We start from the raw sequence: 18,903 nt of genomic DNA, 5'->3' as shown, positions 1-18,903 counted from the left end.
GTTTAAAGGCATTTTTGAGTTTTCTGTATCCTTTCTGATTTTCTGTTTAGTTGTTCAGTCACTTGTTGAGAGAGGGGTGTTTAAGTCACCACCTATAATTTTGGATTTATTTTTTTCTCCATTCATTTCTATCAGTTTTTACTTCATGTATTTCATAGCTCTATTTTGTGCATGTATATTTAGGATTGCTAGGTCTTCTTGATGGATTGATCCTTTTTATCAGTATAAAACGTACCTCTCTGGCTGTATTTTTCCTTACTCTGACATCTGTTTTATGTGGTATTAATGTGGCCGCTCCTGCTTTCTTCTGATCATTGTATGATATAACTTCTTTCCATCCTTTGGCTTTCAGCTTACCTATTGCACTATATTCTAAGTACCTTTCTTGTAGACAGCAGATAGTTGGGTCATGTTTTAAAATTTACTTTGTCAATCTCTGTCTTTTAATTGGCATATTTAGACCATTTATACTTAATGTAATTATTGCTATGTTAGGGCTTAAGTCTGCAATTTGACTTCTGTTAGTTTCTGTGTTTTGTTCGTTCTTTCTGTTTTTCATTTGTCTTTTTATGCATTATTTAAACAGTTTTAGGATTTTGTTTTGACTTATCTGTTCATGCTTTTGAGTGTGTATCTCTTTCTATAGCTTTTTTAGTGGTCATACTAAGCATTGTGTTGTACACCCATAACTTATCACTGGTGTTGTCATTTACCAGTTCAGGTGAAGTGTAGAAACCTCACCTTTTTTTATGTCCCTTTACCCTTCCCTGTCTGTACCTGCCTTACATCTCCCCTCTACAGACATTTAAAACCACAACAGACACTGACAGTTTTTGCTTCAATAATCAAACATAATTTAGGAGACTCAAGGAAAGTCTGGTATGTTTACCCATTTTGTGGTCATCTTGGTCTGCCTTCTGTTGTTCCAAGGCTTTGTCTCTTATCGTTTCCTTTCTGTTTAGAGAACTTACTATAGCCATTTTTAGGGCAGGTCTGTTGGTGACAAATTCTCGTGGTTTTCCTTCATCTGAGAATCTCTGGATTTCCCCACATTCTTGAAGGATATTTTTTGCTGAATATGGGCTTCTGAGCTGATAGTTCTTCCCTTTCAGTCCTTGCACATGTTATACCACCTCCTCTGGTCTCGATGGTGCTTAAGGAGAAATCCATGGTCATTTGAACTTTTCCCCCCACAGGTAAAGTGTCCTTTCTCTCTGGTATTTGGAGGATTGGTCTGTAGCTTTTACAAGTTTGACTGTGATACAGTTTTTGGTGGATTTCTTTGCTTTTTACTGTTTTGGGTTCACTCAGCTTCTTGAATCTGTAGGCTTACATTTTTTGGCAAGTTTGGGACTTTTCAGCCATTACTCTTGTGTTCTTTCTCCTCTCCTTCCACAGCTCTGATTGCATGAATGTGGTATTCCCACAGGTCCTTGAGGCACTCTCCATGTTAGAAAATCTGTTTTCTCTGTCAAATCAGATTGGTTAATTTCTGTTATTCTGCTTTCCAGCTCATGGAGTCTTTCCTCGGTACCTCCCTTTTGCTGTTGAGCCCCTACACTGAGTTTTTTTATTTCAGTTATTGTACTTTTCAGTTCTAAAATTTCCATTTGGTTCTATCTTATATTTTCTTTTTCTTGGTTGAGACTTTCTGTTTTCATTGTTTCCAGCATATTTTTAATTGCTTGTTGAAACACATTTATAGGGGCACCTAGCGGGCTCAGTCGGTGGAGCGTGAAACTCCTGATCTTGGGGTTCTGAGTTTGAGCCCCATGTTGGGTGTAGAGATTACTTAAAAATGGAATCTTAAAAATAAAAAAATAAAATAAAATAAACACATTTATGGTGCTCCTTTAAAATCTTTGTCAGAGAACTCCCACACCTCTGGTGCCTCATGCTCCCAAGCACTGATTGTCTGGAATTCCATTCAGTTTGAGGTCTATACCTTTTTCTGGTATGATGAGTCACTTTTTATTGAAACCTGGACATTTTGGCTGTTATGTTATGAGGATCTGGATCTTATTTAAACTTTCTGTTTCGGCTGGTGTCCTGTGACACCATGGGTGCAGGGGAGTGGAGGTGGAGCCTCATCCCTGCCAAGTGGAAATCCAGGCCCCCACTTGGCCTCCACTGACGCCTGAAGAAGGGTTTCCCTCCTCCTCCTCCTGGGTGGGTGGTACTTACTTCCCACCAAGCCTCCACTGGGGCTTCCCTGACTGGGAGGGGAAGGGGCCCCCCATTCCTGCATCTTTAGGGCCTCCTCTGGCACCAGCCCAGTGAGGCAGGAAGGGACGCCAGGGGCCAGGTCTCCCCAGCCAGTCTTTGCCGGCCTGGGTGGGGTGGGGCCACAGTGTTTCAAGGTGTCTGGCTGGACTGCCCCTTATCTGCACCTATGGACACTTCCAGGTTGCTTCTGGCAGTGCTCGTCATTTATTGTGTTTAATAAACTTGTTGTTTGTAATAATTGTGGATTCACTGAAAAGTTGCAAGCTAGTGCAGAATCCCCCACACACGCCTCACCAGCAGCAGGCTTAACCATCAAAACCGGAAGAGCATGGGTGCATTCCTGCCAGCCTGACTCCAGGCCCTGTCTGCATTCTGTCTGGTTTCCCACTAATTTCCATTTTCTGTTCCGGGGCGGCGCATTGGATTTGGTTACCATTTTGGAGTGAATGACTGAATGAGGCCTTGGCCCAAATGACTGCAGGAGAGGACAAGGATAGATGCCTCCGGGGGGATGTTTAGAGGGAGAGTGGTTGGGCATAGTCAGAGGAGGGATGGGGTGGCGAGCGGCGGGGTGGGTGGTGTCCGAGACTGTCTCCAAGGTCAGGAAAGGGTAGCTTTGGTGTGGGACGGTGGGAAGGAGGCTGGTGAGTCACTGGGGACAGGGGACGTTGATGAACCACCCTGCTGGTGTTGCTGGCTAGTAGAATTGGGACCCGGCCCCCAGGAGGGACAGGTGGCGATGGAGGCTACTGTTTGGCCTGAGACGAGCCGGCGAGACCCAGGAGGAGTGGGAAGGCCAGGGGCCCCTACATGGCACCCACATCGGAGGCTGCTGTAGACGAGCTAGATGGAAGATTTGGGCCTGTTCCTGGCCAAGGAAGAGAGAGCACTGTGGAAAGGCAGACGGCCCGCCTGAGTCCTGGCAGACTGGCTGGCCTGGAGCCAGCAGCCAGTGGAGAAAGGGCCCTGGGAAGGAAGTGGGACCGTGGGAGCCCCGGTGGCTGTGGGGGCAAGCACAGGTGGGCATTGCAGTTGGTCCTGGCCTCTCGTGGCCTCACCCCTCTGGTTGGTGCTTCATGGAGGGCAGGCTGGCGTCTTGGGCTCCACTGAGGGCCTGTGGGGATCAGGGCATCAGCACGTGTCTTTAGCAAGGTGCAGGCCACCGGTCTGGGGGGTGACAGTCCGCTGCCGTAGACACTGGAGGCAGTTTTCAGGTGGCTTATGCCCGTTCGCACTTGTGGACCAGTTTTCTTGCCAGCACTTGGTGACATCCAGCCTCTTTTTTTCTCTTTGAACAATTGAAGGACAAAAAGTTACTTCACTGTATTTTTTTTAAATTTGCCTTTACTGGACTTAATGAGGCCAAATGCCTTCCCTGTGTTTAAACCTTTTGGGCCTTTCCTTCTGAAAAATACCTGGGGTTTTGTTGGTTTCTTTAGGTGAGAGTGGGGACAGTTTTCCACTAGGTTGGTTTTCTCTTGCTGATTCACATGGAATTTATAAGTATAAAATATGAATATAAAAATACATAAACTATTCTGGACATCAGCCTTTTGTCAGTCATATAAGTGGCAGATCTCTTTGTGGTTTATTTTTTCCCTTCTTTGTGGTGTTATTTTTGAAGAACAGAAGTTCTTAATTTTAATGGAAATTATTTTATCAATCTTTCTTTACAGCTTGCAGCTTTGTGTCTTGTATGAAAAATCCTGCCACATTCCAAAAGTTTGGAGGGCCTTCCAAAAGCCCCGTAGGCTGGCCTTTCACTCGTGGGCCTGTCTCCTTTGATCTAAGTGTCTGATGTTAGATCAGGGTCCAGTTTCATTTTGCCCAAGCACCTTGCATTGGAAGGCCCATTTCCCGTGGGGTTCATGGACGTGGCTCTGTGTCGGGGCTCTCGGTTCTGTTCTGTGTGTATCCTTGAGCCGGTTCTGTGCTTGCCGGATTCCTTGAGCTTCATGATAATTCCTAATAATAAATTCTTTCACCTTGTTCTTCTTCACAGCTGTTTTGCCCTTTATCCTTCCAGAACTATATTTTATTTTATTTTATTTTTATTTATTTATTTTTTAAGATTTTATTTGACAGTGAGAGCAGGAACACAAGCAGGGGGAGCAAGGGAGAGGGAGAAGCGGGCTCCCCACTCAGCAGGGAGCCCAATGTGGGGCTCGTTCCCAGGACTCTGGGATCATGACCTGAGCTGAAGGCAGACACTTAACGACTGAGCCACCCAGCCGCCCCCCAGAACTGTATTTTAGATCCAATGTAACTTTTTTAAAAAGTTGGAAATTTGATTGAGATTGTCCTGAGTCGTGGTCTCTGTTTGGTGAGAATTGGTCCCTATCTCTCCAGGGAGTCTTTCTGACTGTGAGCGGGCATCTGACTCTGCTTATCCAGGCCACCCCTCCGATGCCTTTTACTGAAGTTCTTCTTTGTCTCCATGAGATTTGTTCCTGTCATTTTTATTATTATTATAAATAACGTATTTCAAAATTTTATTTTCTCACTGCTCATTGGTGTATGGACATGCAATTCTTTATACTGATTTTGTCTCCAGGAACCTTGCTAAACTGTATTAGTGATTGCTACAGTTTATCCACAGACTCTCCAGTTTGCTACATGAACAGAAATGTATCTTTTGCAGATAATGGCCGTTTGCCCTCCTTTGAGTTTAGATGCGTTTTCTCCGTCTTTTCTTGCTGCTGCCCCAGCTGTGGCCCCAGCACAGCGCTAAGTAGTAAGTAGTGACGGTAGTGGGCTTCCCACCTTTCCCCACTGCGAGTGATGCTTTCTGGAAGGTTAAGAAACCCGTTATATTGGGGCACCTGGTGCCTCACTTGGTTGAGTGTCCGACTCTTGGTTTTGGCTCAGGTCGTGATCTCAGGTCAGGGTCCTGGGATCGAGGCCTAAGTCTGCTTGTCTCCCTCTGCCTCTGCTTCTTCCCCCCTCCCCCCACTCACACTCTCTCTAAAATAAATAAATAAATCTTTTAAAGAAAAAGAAACCCTTTATATTAAACTAAGGAAGTTCCATTCAATTAATAATCTGCTAACCTTTGAATTAATGCTGAATTAAACACTTTTTGTGTCCATTGAGGTGATGGTATGATTCCACCCATGTAGTCTGTCAGTGTGCTGATTTGTTTGTTGATTTTCTCAGTTAAACCAACCTTGCATTCCTGAGGGAGCCCAGCCTCGTCCTGGTGCAGTTGTGTCCCCACGCCCTGTGGGACTCTCACACCTCACGTAGGCGTGACTGAAAATGGCCCGAGTGCTCTTCTGTGGTCTCATCTGCTCAGGTTTTGCTCTCAGGGTTGCTCCAGCCCTGGAACGGAGTTGAGGAGCGTCCTCTCTGCCCCCGGCCGTGGACCGCTTCCTACAAGGCCGGCTTACTGGACGTGTGCTGGAACCTCAGGAAGACCCTGGGCTGCAGCTTGCTTTGTTTCTGAACTACTGATTCACATGCATTTATGGTCAGAGGAATATTCACTCGGGTTTTGTTTTTCTTGTTGACAGATGTTTCTAGAATTTGTCAGTTTCATCTGTGCTTTCAGGTTCGTTGGCATTAAAGTTGTTGGTTACGTTGCCCTGGTGGCTGTTTCTCCACAGTGCCAACAGTCAGGGCACATTTGTCCTTCCTAACGCTTATGTGTCCGTCTTTATTTCCTGATTCGTCTTATCAGACACAGTTACTAGTATCTTCAAAGAACCAACTCTTTGCCCTCTTGGTTTTTGCTGTTCTTTTGTCATTTCATTTGTTTCTGTTCTTGCCTTGTATTTTCCTCTGCTTGGTGTGGGTCATTCTGCTGTTCCCCCACCTGCTGAGCCGGTCCGCTCCGCTAGCAGAGCCTGAGGACTTCTCTCCGTTGGTTCTTGTTTGACCTAGCAATTATTTAGTAGTGTCTGTGCTAATTTCCAGGTGTTCGGGGGGTTTTCTGGGGCTTCTGTTTGGTGGTTTGACTTTGCTCTTTCCTCAGAGGGCCTAGTCTACGTGAAGATGTGAGGCCTTGGAACTGGAGACTCAGTTTGTGTCCAGTATGCTTCTGAAAGTAGCCGTCTGCCATCGTTGTACCTTCTTGAAAACTCTTGGATGATTCGAGAACATTCTTTACATCCGACCCTGGATGTGTGGTTGTCCTAGGGAGGAGGGTCATAGCTCAGACCAGAACTGCCCAGTAGGAAGGTCCACCGGATATGAGCCACATGGGAGATTTTAAGTGTTCTAGTAGCCACCTTAAAAAAGCAAAAACAGAAGCGGTAAATGAATTTTAATCTGCCACACATTTCCACATGCAGTCAGGGAAGAAATGTAACTGTGGCCTTCTACGTTCTTCCTTCTTGCTGAGCCCAGCCTTCTCTGATGTGGTGGGTGCATGCTGCCGCCCAGGCTCAGGGTGGCCGCGTGGCTTGTGGCCACTGCCCAGGACAGCGCAGGTCCCGGCCCCTCTGGCCGCCTCTCTGTGTGCACTCGGCATCCAGGGAAATAGCTTCTCTTGTCCGGTGCCAGGCCCTCTCCATGCAGAGACCCTTCCTGTCCCCTCCACCCCCGACCCCCGCACAGTTGCCCTCCCTCCCCAGCAGACCCCACCCTCTGGACTCTCCTGCTCTTAGAGCGGGCCTCACGAGGCTTCAACTTGGTGTGGAGGGCATGGGGAATGAGCAAGTGAGCAAGCATTAGCTTTCTCGTGGGGCAGGGGTGGGTGCGGCCCCACCACAGGGACAAGCTGACAGGGGGTGCCGTGGGTGTTCAGGGGTCCTACAGCCTGCCCAGATGGCTCTGCCAGTTCCAGCCTGCTCCCATCTGCACACCAGCCCCCAAGCACTGGTGTGAGGGGCTTCCCCCTGCTGGGGGGCAGGTGTGAGGCCAAGAATGGGACTGGTGCCCAGATTCTGCTCCAAGAATGGGCACACGCTCTGTGCAGTCCTCAGCCAGGCTCTTCATGCTGTGTGCTGGGAGCAGGGCCGAGACCGGGGCCCTGGGGACCGGCTCCCAGGAGGGAGGTTTCGGGCCCGGCAGGTAGTGGCTTCGAGGCCGCAGCCACATATTTCCAAGCAGTTCAGCCAGTGCAGGCCCCCCCGTGCTGGCTGTGAGCGCGGCAGCCCAGGCTGGTTTTCCCCTCCGTTCTGGGTGGGATTGGCAGGCACTTTGCAGCACTGCTTGTTCGGGACTGTGTCTCTCCTGTCTCCTGGTCAACATGAGGGGCAGTTGCTACATTCCGACTCGCCCAGGTCATGCCCACTAAGCCGGCTGCAGGGGCGGGTAGAGATCAGAACACCCCTCCCCTGGAAGGGCCTCAAGCAGGAAGTAGGTGCAGAGCAGGCCTGGAGAGTTGGGCCCATCACTCCCGATGGCTCCTGCCCCTGGAAGCGGGTGGGCCGAGGAAAGGCAGGCCATGGTCAGAGCTTCATGGTTCCCTGTGGGCCTGGTGGGCAGAGCTGAGGCCTCGTGTTGCCCCGAGCACCTGCTGGATGGCGCGCCCCAAACTGGGTATAATTAGCCACCATGACAGGTGTGGTGGATCGGGTGTGCGCTGGCCTCGGCCGACCTGGGCACCCCTGGGCTTGTAGCCTAAACCCCATGCAGTAAGGCCCCCCAGGCATTGAGCCTCCCCCCACATCCCCATCTCCTGCAGTCAGGAGGGGGGATCAGTGCCCCAGGAATCCCCAACCCAGCCGAGCAAGACCCCCAGGCCAGCCTCGGTCCCTGCCTTCCGTCCAGGCCCAGGGTGCTGGCCCTCATGCTTCTGATGGCTCGGGGCCTTGGATGGTTGGCAGTGCAGGCCGCTCTGGCCTGGGGGCCTGAGCCCCGGGGGCGCAGAGCAGGCAGGGCCCGCCCACACGGGGCAGGGGCCTTGGCGGGCTCCCCCAGCTGCACCTCTTCTCCCCCCAGTGCAAGAAGAAGCACACACTGCTGTGCCCTGACTTCTCCCGCAGGGGCCTCTGCCCCCGGGGCGCCCAATGTCAGCTGCTGCACCGAGGCCAGACGCGCCTCGGCCGGCGGGCAGCCCCCACCCCGGAGCCCGGCAGCGCGCCCCCCAGGAGCAAGGCCTCCTCCAGCCACGGACCCAGGTGACGGGGACAGCGGGGGCTGCGAGTGTAAGCTCTGGGGGTGGGCTGGAAGCCGTCCCTCGGGACCCTGCGGGGGAGCCTCTAGGCCCCTTGCCAGCTCTTAAGGCTTCAGACCCAAAAAGAAACCTCAGTTCAAAGTTGAGGATCAGTGACCTCCAGAGGCGCCCTACCCCACATCCCCAGGCTGGACAGAGCTGAGGACATCCCTGGCCCAGAGTGGCCTATGTGGGACTGCCCAGTCCCTGCCCCACGGAGGAAGGTCGGGGCTTCTCAGCTACCCCACTCCCACTCCCCAGGAAAGGGAGGATCCTGGGTGGTGCTCACGGCTGGGGCCCCCCTTTGTGCTCACCTGTCCTGTGAGTGGGCTCACTGGCAGGTGAGAACAGGGTCAGTGTGGAGCTGGGGCTCGCTGGCCAGGCTCACCCCAGCTGCCTCAGGCCAGAGGCGCCGTGTCGTCACCAGCCTGTCTTTGGGACCGAGGGCTGGCCTCAGACCTGGATGGCGATGCCCCGTGGCTGCTGGGACAGGTGCTGAACAGCTGGTCAGCTAGCGCCCTCTGGACCCCAGCCCTGCCGAGCAGCCGCCCACCCTCACACTTCTGCTCCCCTTCCTTTTCCGCAGGAAGTCCTCGGCTGCCCAGCGCCCCACCAGACAGACGCCCAGCTCCCCTACCTCCGTGGCTGCTGGCTCGGTCTCCCCTCCCTCCTCCCCGCGGGGGTTAGCCGCAGCCTCGGGCTCTCCCCTGTCACCCAAGCCGCCCTCCTCCCCGCTCTCCTCCTCCTCCCCCCTCCCCTCGCCCTCCTCGCCCTCCCCCTCCCCCTCCTCCCCCTCGCCCTCCTCCGCTTCCCTGTCCTTGGACCAGGAGGAGCTGTCTCTCCAGGAGGAGGCTGCCTCGGCAGCGACTGGCTCCAGCAGCCTCTCCAAGCTGCCTTCCTTCATCTCCCTGCAGTCCTCGCCGAGCCCAGGAGGCCAGCCCAGGGCCCGGACCCCCAGGAGCCCCCCAACCAAGGACTCAGGTAGGCAGCTTGGCCCCAGTGCCCACCTCCGACCCACCGAGTCAGAATTCCCAGGTGGGGCCTGGATGGTTGACGAGCGCCCAGCATGGGCCAGGTGCTCTGGGCCACGTCCCCCACTGGCAGGTGTGCACCCCCCGCCCACCGGGGCAGAGCTGGCCGAGGTGTGAGCGCAGCCGCGCCGCCGCCACGCAGACCACCCCAGCCGAGGGCTGATTTAATTAGGAAGCACCCATTTCTGTTAATTTGTTCTGGAAGATCACCGCGCGCTCCTGGAGAGAACAGATGTTTCCTCTCCCCCGATGAACATTTGGGGCTTGGTAAATGGCTCCACTCAGCCTTGTTTAGGAGAGAAAAGAGGATTTTATGGCTGCAAACGACCCTTTCTGTAAACATTTTACAGCTCTCCGCGCGTTTGAGTGACGATAAACCCCACGCAGCTCGGCGGGCTGCAGATTTGCGACCATACGGCTCTCATTTTATTGTCATATTTCACGGTCGTAACGTTAATGGAAGATGCTTGCCGCAGGCTTCTCTAACGGCTCCGCTGAGCACGCTCAGACGCCTGCCTCCGAGGGGCCGGGACGACGGTGCCTGTGTGTAGCCCCCACTTCAGGGCGCAGAGCTGTGGCCAGGCCCTCCACCTGCCCGCCCGGGACCAGGGCACCAGCTACTTCCATCCGGGCAGGCCTCAGCGGGGTGGGGAGGGAGTGGGGGGGGGGGGGCCCGAGGCCGCCATCCCCAGGGTCACTGGAGGCTGGCAGGGTGGGCAAGGCCCAGGGGAGGCTGCAGAGACCGCCACTGGCCTTGGAGCCTTCATCAGCCTCATTTCCTGCTCGGCCCTCCCCCGACCTGGGCCAGGATGGGGAGCTGGAGGGGCAGGAGGAGGTGGGCCTGGGAGGGCTCTGGGGCAGGAGGCCAGCAGCCAGCCAGTAGGGGCCACGGCCCGCAGGCAGAGGCCGTGGAGTCTGTGGACCTGGAGCCTTGGCTGAGCAGGTGACTGGAGTCCTCAGTCCTGATGTGGGGGACCCAGGAGGAGAGGCAGGCTCATGGGGACACGTAGATGGTGCCGTGCCTCAGGGCAGCCACGTGGAGGCATCTGTGGTCAGCGGGGGTGCCAGCCTGAGAGGTGGCCTGGAGCATTCACAGCAGAGGAGAGGCATTGAGGCCCCGTGAGCGTGGGGTACACCGCGCCCGAACCCCCCATTGGACGTGACTTCCTGTCCTCAGGCCCTCTGCTCTGCTGCGGGAAGCCGTCCCTGCCCCCAGGCCCTCTTGCCCCTAGGCCCTGTCCCTCTGTACAGGGACCCAGGTCCCTCCACCCCTCCCCAGCCAGCTGCTCGCTCGGCTGCTGAGCCAGAAGGCACGGTGAGCGTCCATGTGTGCGTCTGGCAGCCTGGCTCCGCGTGGGAGCGTGGGTACGTCGTCGGGCCTGCGTGCAGCTGGCACAAGCCTGGTATTTATAGCCCCGCCAGCAGATTGCTGTGACTCCCTGGACCCCAGCGCAGGCAGGGGGCTGGAAGGAGTCTCCCCCAACCTGAACCGGAAGCTTCGGCAGTAGGGGCGCTCCTCCTTGGCTGGGGGGGGTTCCTGGCACCTGATCTTTGCCCCTCTCGGAACAGGGAAAACTCTGCACATCAAACCCCGTCTGTGAGGGCCCAGGGGGCCAGCCCGCGCCTACCTCAGCCCCTCGTTCCTGGAGAGGAAGAAGGCCCATGCCCCAGAGGAGAGGCCGCCTGCCACCGAGTCCCCCCCAGGAGCCCCGGGGCCGTGGCTCTGCCCACCTGGCCCTCAGCCTTCCGTGACCAGTGTGTGCTCAGGGCTCTGCCCAGCCAGCCCCTCTGCACACCCACCTTCCTCCCAGTCCCCCCAGCCCAGAGGGGTGCCGGGCAGGGCTCCCAGCCAGGCCTGTGCCCACGCACCCCCCACCTCCCCCCGGACTCCTGCCAGGCTCCCTGGTGGGTGTTTTATGTCCAGCAATAAAGGTTCTGTCCTGTGTCTGCTTGGCTCTTCTGCCCGCCGTCACACCGCGGCCCAGCCCTGCCTGCACCAGCTTGGAGGGACACGCACTGCCCAGACCCCGAGGCACCCCCTCCAAGGGGTGCCCCATGGAAGAAGAAGGCCTGGCCACAGATCCTTGGCGCCTATAGGGTCTCTGGGTAGGAATGTCGGCCCTCCTCCCTGCCTTCCTGAAATGGCTCAGAGGGCTGGAGGTGACTCCTCCCCGTGGCCAAGCCCACGTGGTTGGTGGGGAGGGGCCCGGGAGGGGACCCTGGGGACATGTTGGGTGCGACAGGCTGGAGCCAGGGGCCCCAAGCTGGGGTTCCGTCCCCAGCCCCTCCTCTGGGTGTCTCGGGACAGTGGCTGGGCCGACAGGAACCCTGAGAGGCTGGGGCCGAGGACTGGAAGGGGCACAGGGCCATTCTGAGGATTTCCCCTCACCGCCCCCCCCCCCAGTCACTCCACACGTGAGTGTGTCCCCGCACCTCCCTCCCCAGCTGGCCGCCAGCTCTGCGTCTCAGCCTGGAGTCGGGTCTGCTGCCTCACTGTCCCTCCTCTGCCTGTCCCTTGTGGGCCCGGCTTGCAAGGGCCAGCGCTGGCCGGTGTGTGAGGGCCGCCTGTGGGGACGGCGCAGGCCTCAGCCCACACCACGCCCTTGAGGGGCCCACTGGCCGGAGCAGATCCCCCCTCGGCCCAGCCCACACGCAGACGGGCAGACACTCCAGCCCCACGAGGCCGTGATGGGGAGCGGGCAGTGGGGAGGCGTCCCGCTCCCCGCCAGTCCATGACTGAGGGGTGGCATCCCTGTCCAGCCGCAGACGCGGTGAGGACGGGGCTGGCTCACGGCGAGGGGCCTGGCCTGCGTCCGTGTCAGCAGCCGGCTGGTGAAGCAGAACGAGAGTTCGCAGTCAGTTGTGATGATCGCGGCTGCCCCCCGTCCGGGGCCCCCGTCCGGGACCCCCCGTCCGGGACCCCACGCTGACGTCCCTGGGGCCTGAGGCGCGTGCTCGTGGCCCCTGCTGCCGCTGACTTGGCAGCATGGTGGGTTCTGGAGTCAGGCCTGGCTGGAAAGAAAGGGACTCCCCGTCAGTAAACAGTGGGGTCCCCACTGTGGGCCAGCCTTCCTCCCCGCTCAGACGAGCAGGGCCGATGGCGCAGGGCGGGGGGCTCGGAGTCTGGGCGCAGCACTGGCAGGGGGGGCTGCACAGCTGGGGGCTGCAAGCGGCGTGGCAGGCGGTCCCCGGGGCTGGAGCTCGGGCCGCCGGCTGCTGCCCTGTCTCCTGCCCCCTCCTCCCTCGGGGCTCCCTCTCGGCCCGCACCGTGACCTACCCACTAAGGTTGAACCTTAGATGAGGGAAGGGGCTGGGGGATAAATTCCCTCCTCTGCCTGGACAGCCGGACAGACGGCTGGAGACACAGTTGTAAGTCCAGTCTGATCTCAGGCCCTCACCTCCTCCGGCCTCCCTGCTCTTCCCTTCCCAGTGGACAAGGGGACACGCACCCCGTGCTGCGGACGGGGCAGCCGGGCCACTGCGTGCTGGACGGCCACCGGGGGGGCGGCCCCTCCCAGCGCGGCCCTCGCTCCAGCTCGGCCAGGGTCTCCTGACCGCTCTGGAGCCACGCGGCCCGCGCAGCCCACGTGAAGCCCAGCGCCCAGAAGCAGCTGGTCTGACCGCGTGGGCCAGCGGGGAAGGCTCGGGAAGGGCTGGCCTCCGGGAAGCACGAGACGCTGGGCCAGTGGCTGCCCTGTTCTGGGCCCGGGCCCAGCTCCCCCACGCCTCTGGACCCATCTGGGGACCTTGTCGGCCCGGGTTCTGCCTGGTCAGAGTCCGGGGTCCTGGGCAGGCCAGGGGTGCAGGGGGGGCAGTTGCTCTGAGCGGAGTGTGGGTCCACTGGTCACTCTGGGCTTCTTGTGCCAGGAGCAGGCCAGCAGAGACCCTCGGGGATGAAGGTGCTGGTCGCGTCCGCACCAACCCAGACTAATCAAGGTGCCGGCTGAGGACACGCATCCCAGGCAGAGCCTCTGGCCTTTGTGGAGAGCACAGCGTGGGCTCCTCCAGACCGGGGAAGGGCTGCCCCCTCTCCTGGAGCCTTACCGTCTCTGGCCCCAGGCCCATGCCCTCCCGTGGACTGCCCTGGCGTGGCAGGTTATGGGGACTCCCAGAGATTGGCCGCACAGGATGGGGAGCCCCATATGAGGACAGCGGGCCGGCCCTGGGCCCCTCGCGCTGGTTCTCCTGCCGCCTGCTGTGGCCAGGGCGGGGATGTCTGTCCAGGTGAGGCCTGGGTTCACGTGGTCAGCAGAGTGGCAGGGCTGGTGGCCCCGCTCGGACCCTGCAGCGGGGAGCAGACACTTCACTGACCCTCCGAGCTGGAGGTGAGGGGCTGGGCCCCGGGCAGGTGGGCTTTGGAGACCTCGGAGCCGTGGTCCACGTCTAAGCTCTAAGCTGGGGGATCCTTAGTCTCAGGGTGAAGTGAGGTGCCTGTTGTGGGAGCAGGAGGGGGAGGCGAGGACTGGGGCGGGGTGGGCCTGGCCTCACCTGAGGACTGGGGGAGCGGACTGGGAGAGAGCCCCTGGTGGGATGGGCTTCCCAGCCCGAAGCCCTTCCCCAAGGAGGTGCCCCCCGGCTGTGTGCACCCGCCAGAGTGTGCCTGGCACACAGCCTCCTCATTTTAAGGGCAGATGAGCCCCCTAAGTGGGGAGGGCACCGGGCCCTGCGGTCACTGAGCCCAGGAAGGGTGTGGGGGGTGGGACCCTGTCGGGGCTGAGCAGCGGGGACTGGACAAAAATACCTGTCCAGACCCTGTGCCGCACTTTCTGCGGAAACGTCCATTAACGTCGAGGGTCCGGAGCCCCGGGCGGTGCGCGCGGCCCAGGACAAGTGCGGGCAGGCTGGCGTCCTCCTGCCGGCTGGTGCTTGTCCGGTGGCGGCTGGCGTGGCGGGCGCCCCCCACAGCCTGCAGCAAGCTCCGGCAGCCCCTCCCGCCGCCCCCTGCCGGCCTCTCACCTGCTCCCGGGGCTCCCTCTGAGACGGGCGGGACCTGGGACCTGCTTCCAGGCACAGAACCCCGCTGACTTTGTCCCCCGCTGATGTAAGCCTCCAAAGGCTCTCCTGCGGCCCAGGGTGGGCAGCCATAGGGTCGGGGGAGCCCAGGGCGTCCACCAGCCCCCAGGCAGCTGGGGCCTGGGCTCCTCAGACTCTGGGAAACGGCCCTGCCAGCAACCAGCCGAGCCTGCAGGCACCCTTCCCTGAGGAACCTGCCCAGGAGACCCTGAGCAGGGCGGGGGTGGGGGCTGGCGGTCAAGGCCTGCGGGACTTCAGACCTCGGAGACCGGGCGGGATGTAGTAAACGTGGGTTAGGTTGCTAGACTCAGGGTGGTCTGCTCCGAGCGGAGACGCTGACACACTGCGTGGTTTACTGGTGGGTCATTGCGTGGCTTATTTCTGCCTCAAGCCACCTGCATGGGGGCAGGCCCGCAGAGATGCCGGACCGTGTGGTGTTCTTCCTCTACCTGGTCTACAGCGGGGGGCAGACCGCCGCCACACCTCGGCTAACGGGCACTCACAGAAATGCCCAGCGCCCACCCCTCGCCCCGCTCTCTTGGACCCTCCCCCTGGGAACCAGCCTCCATGCTGCGAGGAAGCCCAACCAGCCCACGGAGGCGACCGCGTGCCCGCACCGCCCGGATCCAGCCAGGCCTGGGCCCGAAGACACTACCAGTGGCTCTAGCCATCAGCCGTCCCGTCGCCCCTGCCTCCGCGTCCTCCCAGCTGTGGGGCTCAGAGACGAGCTGTCCCGAGCCCGGGACAAACCCACCCAACACAGAGCCCAGGCGCCTAATGAAAAGCTGCATTATGTCCTCATGCTCCCGCTGGCTCGTTTCCCACCAGAGATCTCTGGGCCACCTTCCTGATGGAAGACGCCCCCAGGGCAATGCCGTAGCTACTCAGTAAAGATTTGTGGGGTGCATCTAATGAGGAGCCACAGGGTGGGCCCTGTGGAATCCCGTTGGTTCAAGCACTGATTGGCATGCAGGGGTTGCACGGGAAGAGCACGCACCTTCTCTGGGGCAGCGCGGAATCGGGGTGCTCCTCTCCTGGCTGCACGTGGGCTGTTGAGGGAGCCCAGAGGACGGCGTTGTTCTGGCTGAGGGCACACGGCAAGCCTGTCTGCCTTCTCTGGGTCCTCACGGACTCCGCTCCCCAGCCCCGGCCGAGGAGGAAGGAGCGGGCTTGGAGCCTGCCACCTGAGCCCGGAAAGGCCAGCACCTTCCCTGGGCTCAAGAAGCCCACCACGCCCACTCTGCACAGCGCCGCAGGGGTGACCCCTCCCGAGCCTGCGGGCAGTGCCACCGGCCTGACGGCCCCTGACTGGCAAGAGCTCTGAGGAGGCCCCCCAGGCCTCAGGGAGCAGACAGAGAAGGCAGCAAGAGGGGCAAAACTCTCGGGTTCCCTCTCTCTTTGGGAGCTTTGTACCCCCACTCGGTAAACCTTGCTTTGCTGCCCCCCCATACAAGCAGCAAGAGGCTGGGGGTCGTGGGCCTTCCCCCGGGTCTCCTGCACCCGAGGCTCCGGAGCAGCCAAGAGCTGAGGGCAGGCCTGCTGGCTAGTCCAGCCCCAAGGCCAGTGCCTGGCCCCAGGCCGCCTCCTCCCCAGGGCAGTGAATGAATGAGTGGGTGCGGAAATGAAGAAGTGCTATGTGCCAGATGAATGAATCTGCGTGTGATCAAAGGCAGGGCCCAGCATCCTTGAATATCACACTTGGGGGCCTGATGTAGGGGGACCTGTCCCCACTTAGCTAGACTTGGTGGCTGAGTGTGGCCTCCCTCTGAGCACGGGGTGGGGGTCCTTAAAGGGAACCCCAAATGCTGCAATGCGACTGGCAACCCATGTAGCTTGGAGCCCAAGCCCCAGCCGGGGGCCTTGCATCTGCCACCAGCTGAGCCATCCCTGCAGGGGCAGGAGGGTCCTCGTGGTGGGCCTGACCCTGCCTGCCCAGCAGAGCCCGGCCGGGAGGGTTGTGGGGGCAGGAGGAAGGGGTGAGTGGTGCCCTCCTGGCACAGCGGGGCTGGGCCACCCCGTGACATCTTAGGAAACTTTTATGAATTTTTGTGATTATAAGATAATAGGCATTTATGCCTGGAACAAGATAAAAACAAGCTGCCCCAGTGACTTCCTGCCCAGGTCCTTCCAGAATTTTCTTTCGATGCACAGCCGGTTATACTTAAGATTGAATTTGTTAATTGTAAAAGTCCTATAACAGCAGTATAGAAATTGGTGGGGGGCGGGGGCACCAAGCACTCCGGTGACGCTGAAGCAAGGCGCGGCCCCTCCCAGCTCCGTCCACCCTGGAGGGGTCGCGTCCAGGGCCCCCCTGCTCCGGGAGCGCGCCCCTCGCAGTCGTGCGCGCCCATGCCCCTCGGCCGCGGCCCCGGGTCTCTCCTACCCCCGCGCCCCTCGGACCCCGCCCCGGCGCCCCGGCGCCCCGCCCCCGCCGGCCCGCGCGCTTCACCCTCCCCACCTGCGCCCCGCGGTGGAGCCGCCGAACGGAGGTGCCAGCAACTTTGTTGACTGAATTCCTGAACCCGCCCGAACCGCGGGGCTAAAAATAACCGGCACTCCCCTCGCCGCGCCCGACCGGGCCGCGCCGTGGCCCCGGTGTCGGCAGGCCGGAAGGTCCCGGCGCCGCCGCGTAGCGAGGCTGCGGGGTCACGGCCCGCCGGGCGGCGGGGAGACCGAGGCCCCGAGGGGCCCCGTCAGCTCCCGAGACTCTGCGGCCTCCCCGTCGCGGACGCGGGGCCCTGGAGGCCGCAGGCCGGACTCCGCGCCCCCCGCGCTGTGCGTCCTCCGCACCCCTGTGCCCCGCGCCCTCCGCGCGTGCAGTCCCCCGCGGCGGCCACCAGAGGGCCCTGCCCCCTCCGCTCGCGGGATGCCCGTCATCTCCCCTTCCCACAGCTGTTCCCCGCAGGAGATTGACAGCTGGGCTCCGGGTTGCCATGGGGATAGGCAAATGAGGGCGGCGGGTCTGGGGCTCCGATTGGCCTGGGGGCTCGCGCCCCTCCCAGGGAGGCGGGCCCGAGCGCCCTGCTCTATAAAGGGGAGCGCGCGGCGCGGCGCTCGGCCGTGGAGGCGGGGCCGGCTGGACGCGGGTGGGGCGCGGGGAGCCGGAGCAGCCCGAGGCGGCGGCCTCACTGCCACCCGCCCGGCCACCCGCCCGGCCGCCGACGAGGGGACAGGGAGCGCGGCCGGCCTGCGCCCCCCGGGGTGCGGCCGGGGCCGCCGGAGAGCCCCGACCCGCGGCCGCCCCCCGCCCCTAACTTGGCCGCGCGAAACTTTTCCCCGCGCGTCTGGGCGCCGCCCCCTCGCCGAGACCCGCCGCCCGTGGGGAGTGAAGGGGGGGAGAGGCCCGCGGCTCCCCCCCCCCCCGCCTCCCGTCGGGGCGCAGCCGGGTGCGGCGGCGGGGCCGGGGCCCCGGGCGATGGCCGCGGAGCTGGCGATGGGCGCCGAGCTGCCCAACAGCCCGCTGGCCATCGAATACGTCAACGACTTCGACCTGATGAAGTTCGAGGTGAAGAAGGAACCGCCCGAGGCCGAGCGCTTCTGCCACCGCCTGCCGCCCGGCTCGCTGTCCTCGACGCCGCTCAGCACGCCCTGCTCTTCCGTTCCCTCCTCGCCCAGCTTCTGCGCGCCCAGCCCGGGTACCGGCGGCGGCGGCGGCGGCGGCGCGGGGGGCGGCGGCGGCAGCGCGGCGCAGGCCGGGGCCACCCCGGGGCCGACGAGCGGAGGCCCGGGCGCCGTCGGGGGCGCCTCGGGGAAGCCGGCGCTGGAGGATCTGTACTGGATGAGCGGCTACCAGCACCACCTCAACCCCGAGGCGCTCCACCTGACGCCCGAGGACGCGGTGGAGGCGCTCATCGGCAGCGGCCACCACGCCGGGCACCACGGCGCGCACCCCCCGGCGGCCGCCGCGGCGTACGAGGCTTTCCGGAGCCAGGGCTTCGGGGGCGGCGGCGGCGCGGACGACGTGGGCGCCGGCCCGCATCACGGCGTGCACCACGCCGCCCACCACCACCACCACCACCACCACCACCACCACGCCGGCGCGGGCCCCGGCGGCGGCGGCGCGGCCCACCACGTGCGCCTGGAGGAGCGCTTCTCCGACGACCAGCTGGTGTCCATGTCGGTGCGCGAGCTGAACCGGCAGCTCCGCGGCTTCAGCAAGGAGGAGGTCGTCCGGCTGAAGCAGAAGCGGCGCACGCTCAAGAACCGCGGCTACGCGCAGTCGTGCCGCTTCAAGCGGGTGCAGCAGCGGCACATTCTGGAAAGCGAGAAGTGCCAGCTCCAGGGCCAGGTGGAGCAGCTGAAGCTGGAGGTGGGGCGCCTGGCCAAGGAGCGGGACCTGTACAAGGAGAAATACGAGAAGCTGGCGGGCCGGGGTGGCCCCGGGGGCGCGGGCGGGGCCGGCTTCCCGCGGGAGTCCTCGCCGCCGCAGGCCGGGCCCGGCGGGGCCAAGCGCGCGCCCGACCTCTTCCTGTGAGCGCCCGCGCGAGCGTGCGCCACCGCCAGGCGGGCGGGCGGGCGGGCCCCGCGCGCCCC

At 60.8% G+C, this 18,903-nt stretch overlaps 2 protein-coding genes across 2 annotated transcripts in view; both read left to right on the top strand.

The window, feature by feature from the left end:
• Positions 1-11,705, top strand: part of ZC3H3 (zinc finger CCCH-type containing 3) — a 91,301-nt gene extending 79,596 nt beyond the window's left edge. The window contains exons 10-12 of the mRNA XM_035012024.1: positions 8,113-8,291; positions 8,913-9,307; positions 10,927-11,705. Coding sequence (XP_034867915.1) covers positions 8,113-8,291; positions 8,913-9,307; positions 10,927-10,958 — 606 coding nt within the window. The 3' untranslated portion in view covers positions 10,959-11,705. The remainder of the gene's footprint in view (positions 1-8,112; positions 8,292-8,912; positions 9,308-10,926) is intronic.
• A 5,739-nt stretch (positions 11,706-17,444) lies between these two features.
• Positions 17,445-18,844, top strand: MAFA (MAF bZIP transcription factor A). Its single transcript, XM_035012051.1, has one exon. The coding sequence runs from the start codon at positions 17,786-17,788 to the stop codon at positions 18,842-18,844; it is 1,059 nt and encodes a 352-aa protein (XP_034867942.1). The 5' UTR covers positions 17,445-17,785.
• The last annotated feature ends 59 nt before the right edge of the window (positions 18,845-18,903 follow it).

This window comes from Mirounga leonina, unplaced genomic scaffold, assembly GCF_011800145.1.
Source record: "Mirounga leonina isolate KUSES-001 unplaced genomic scaffold, KU_Mleo_1.0 Mir_165, whole genome shotgun sequence".
Lineage (NCBI taxonomy): Eukaryota > Metazoa > Chordata > Mammalia > Carnivora > Phocidae > Mirounga > Mirounga leonina.
The sequence above is the reverse complement of the archived record's forward strand: the minus strand, read 5'-3'. Positions and strand labels throughout refer to the sequence as shown.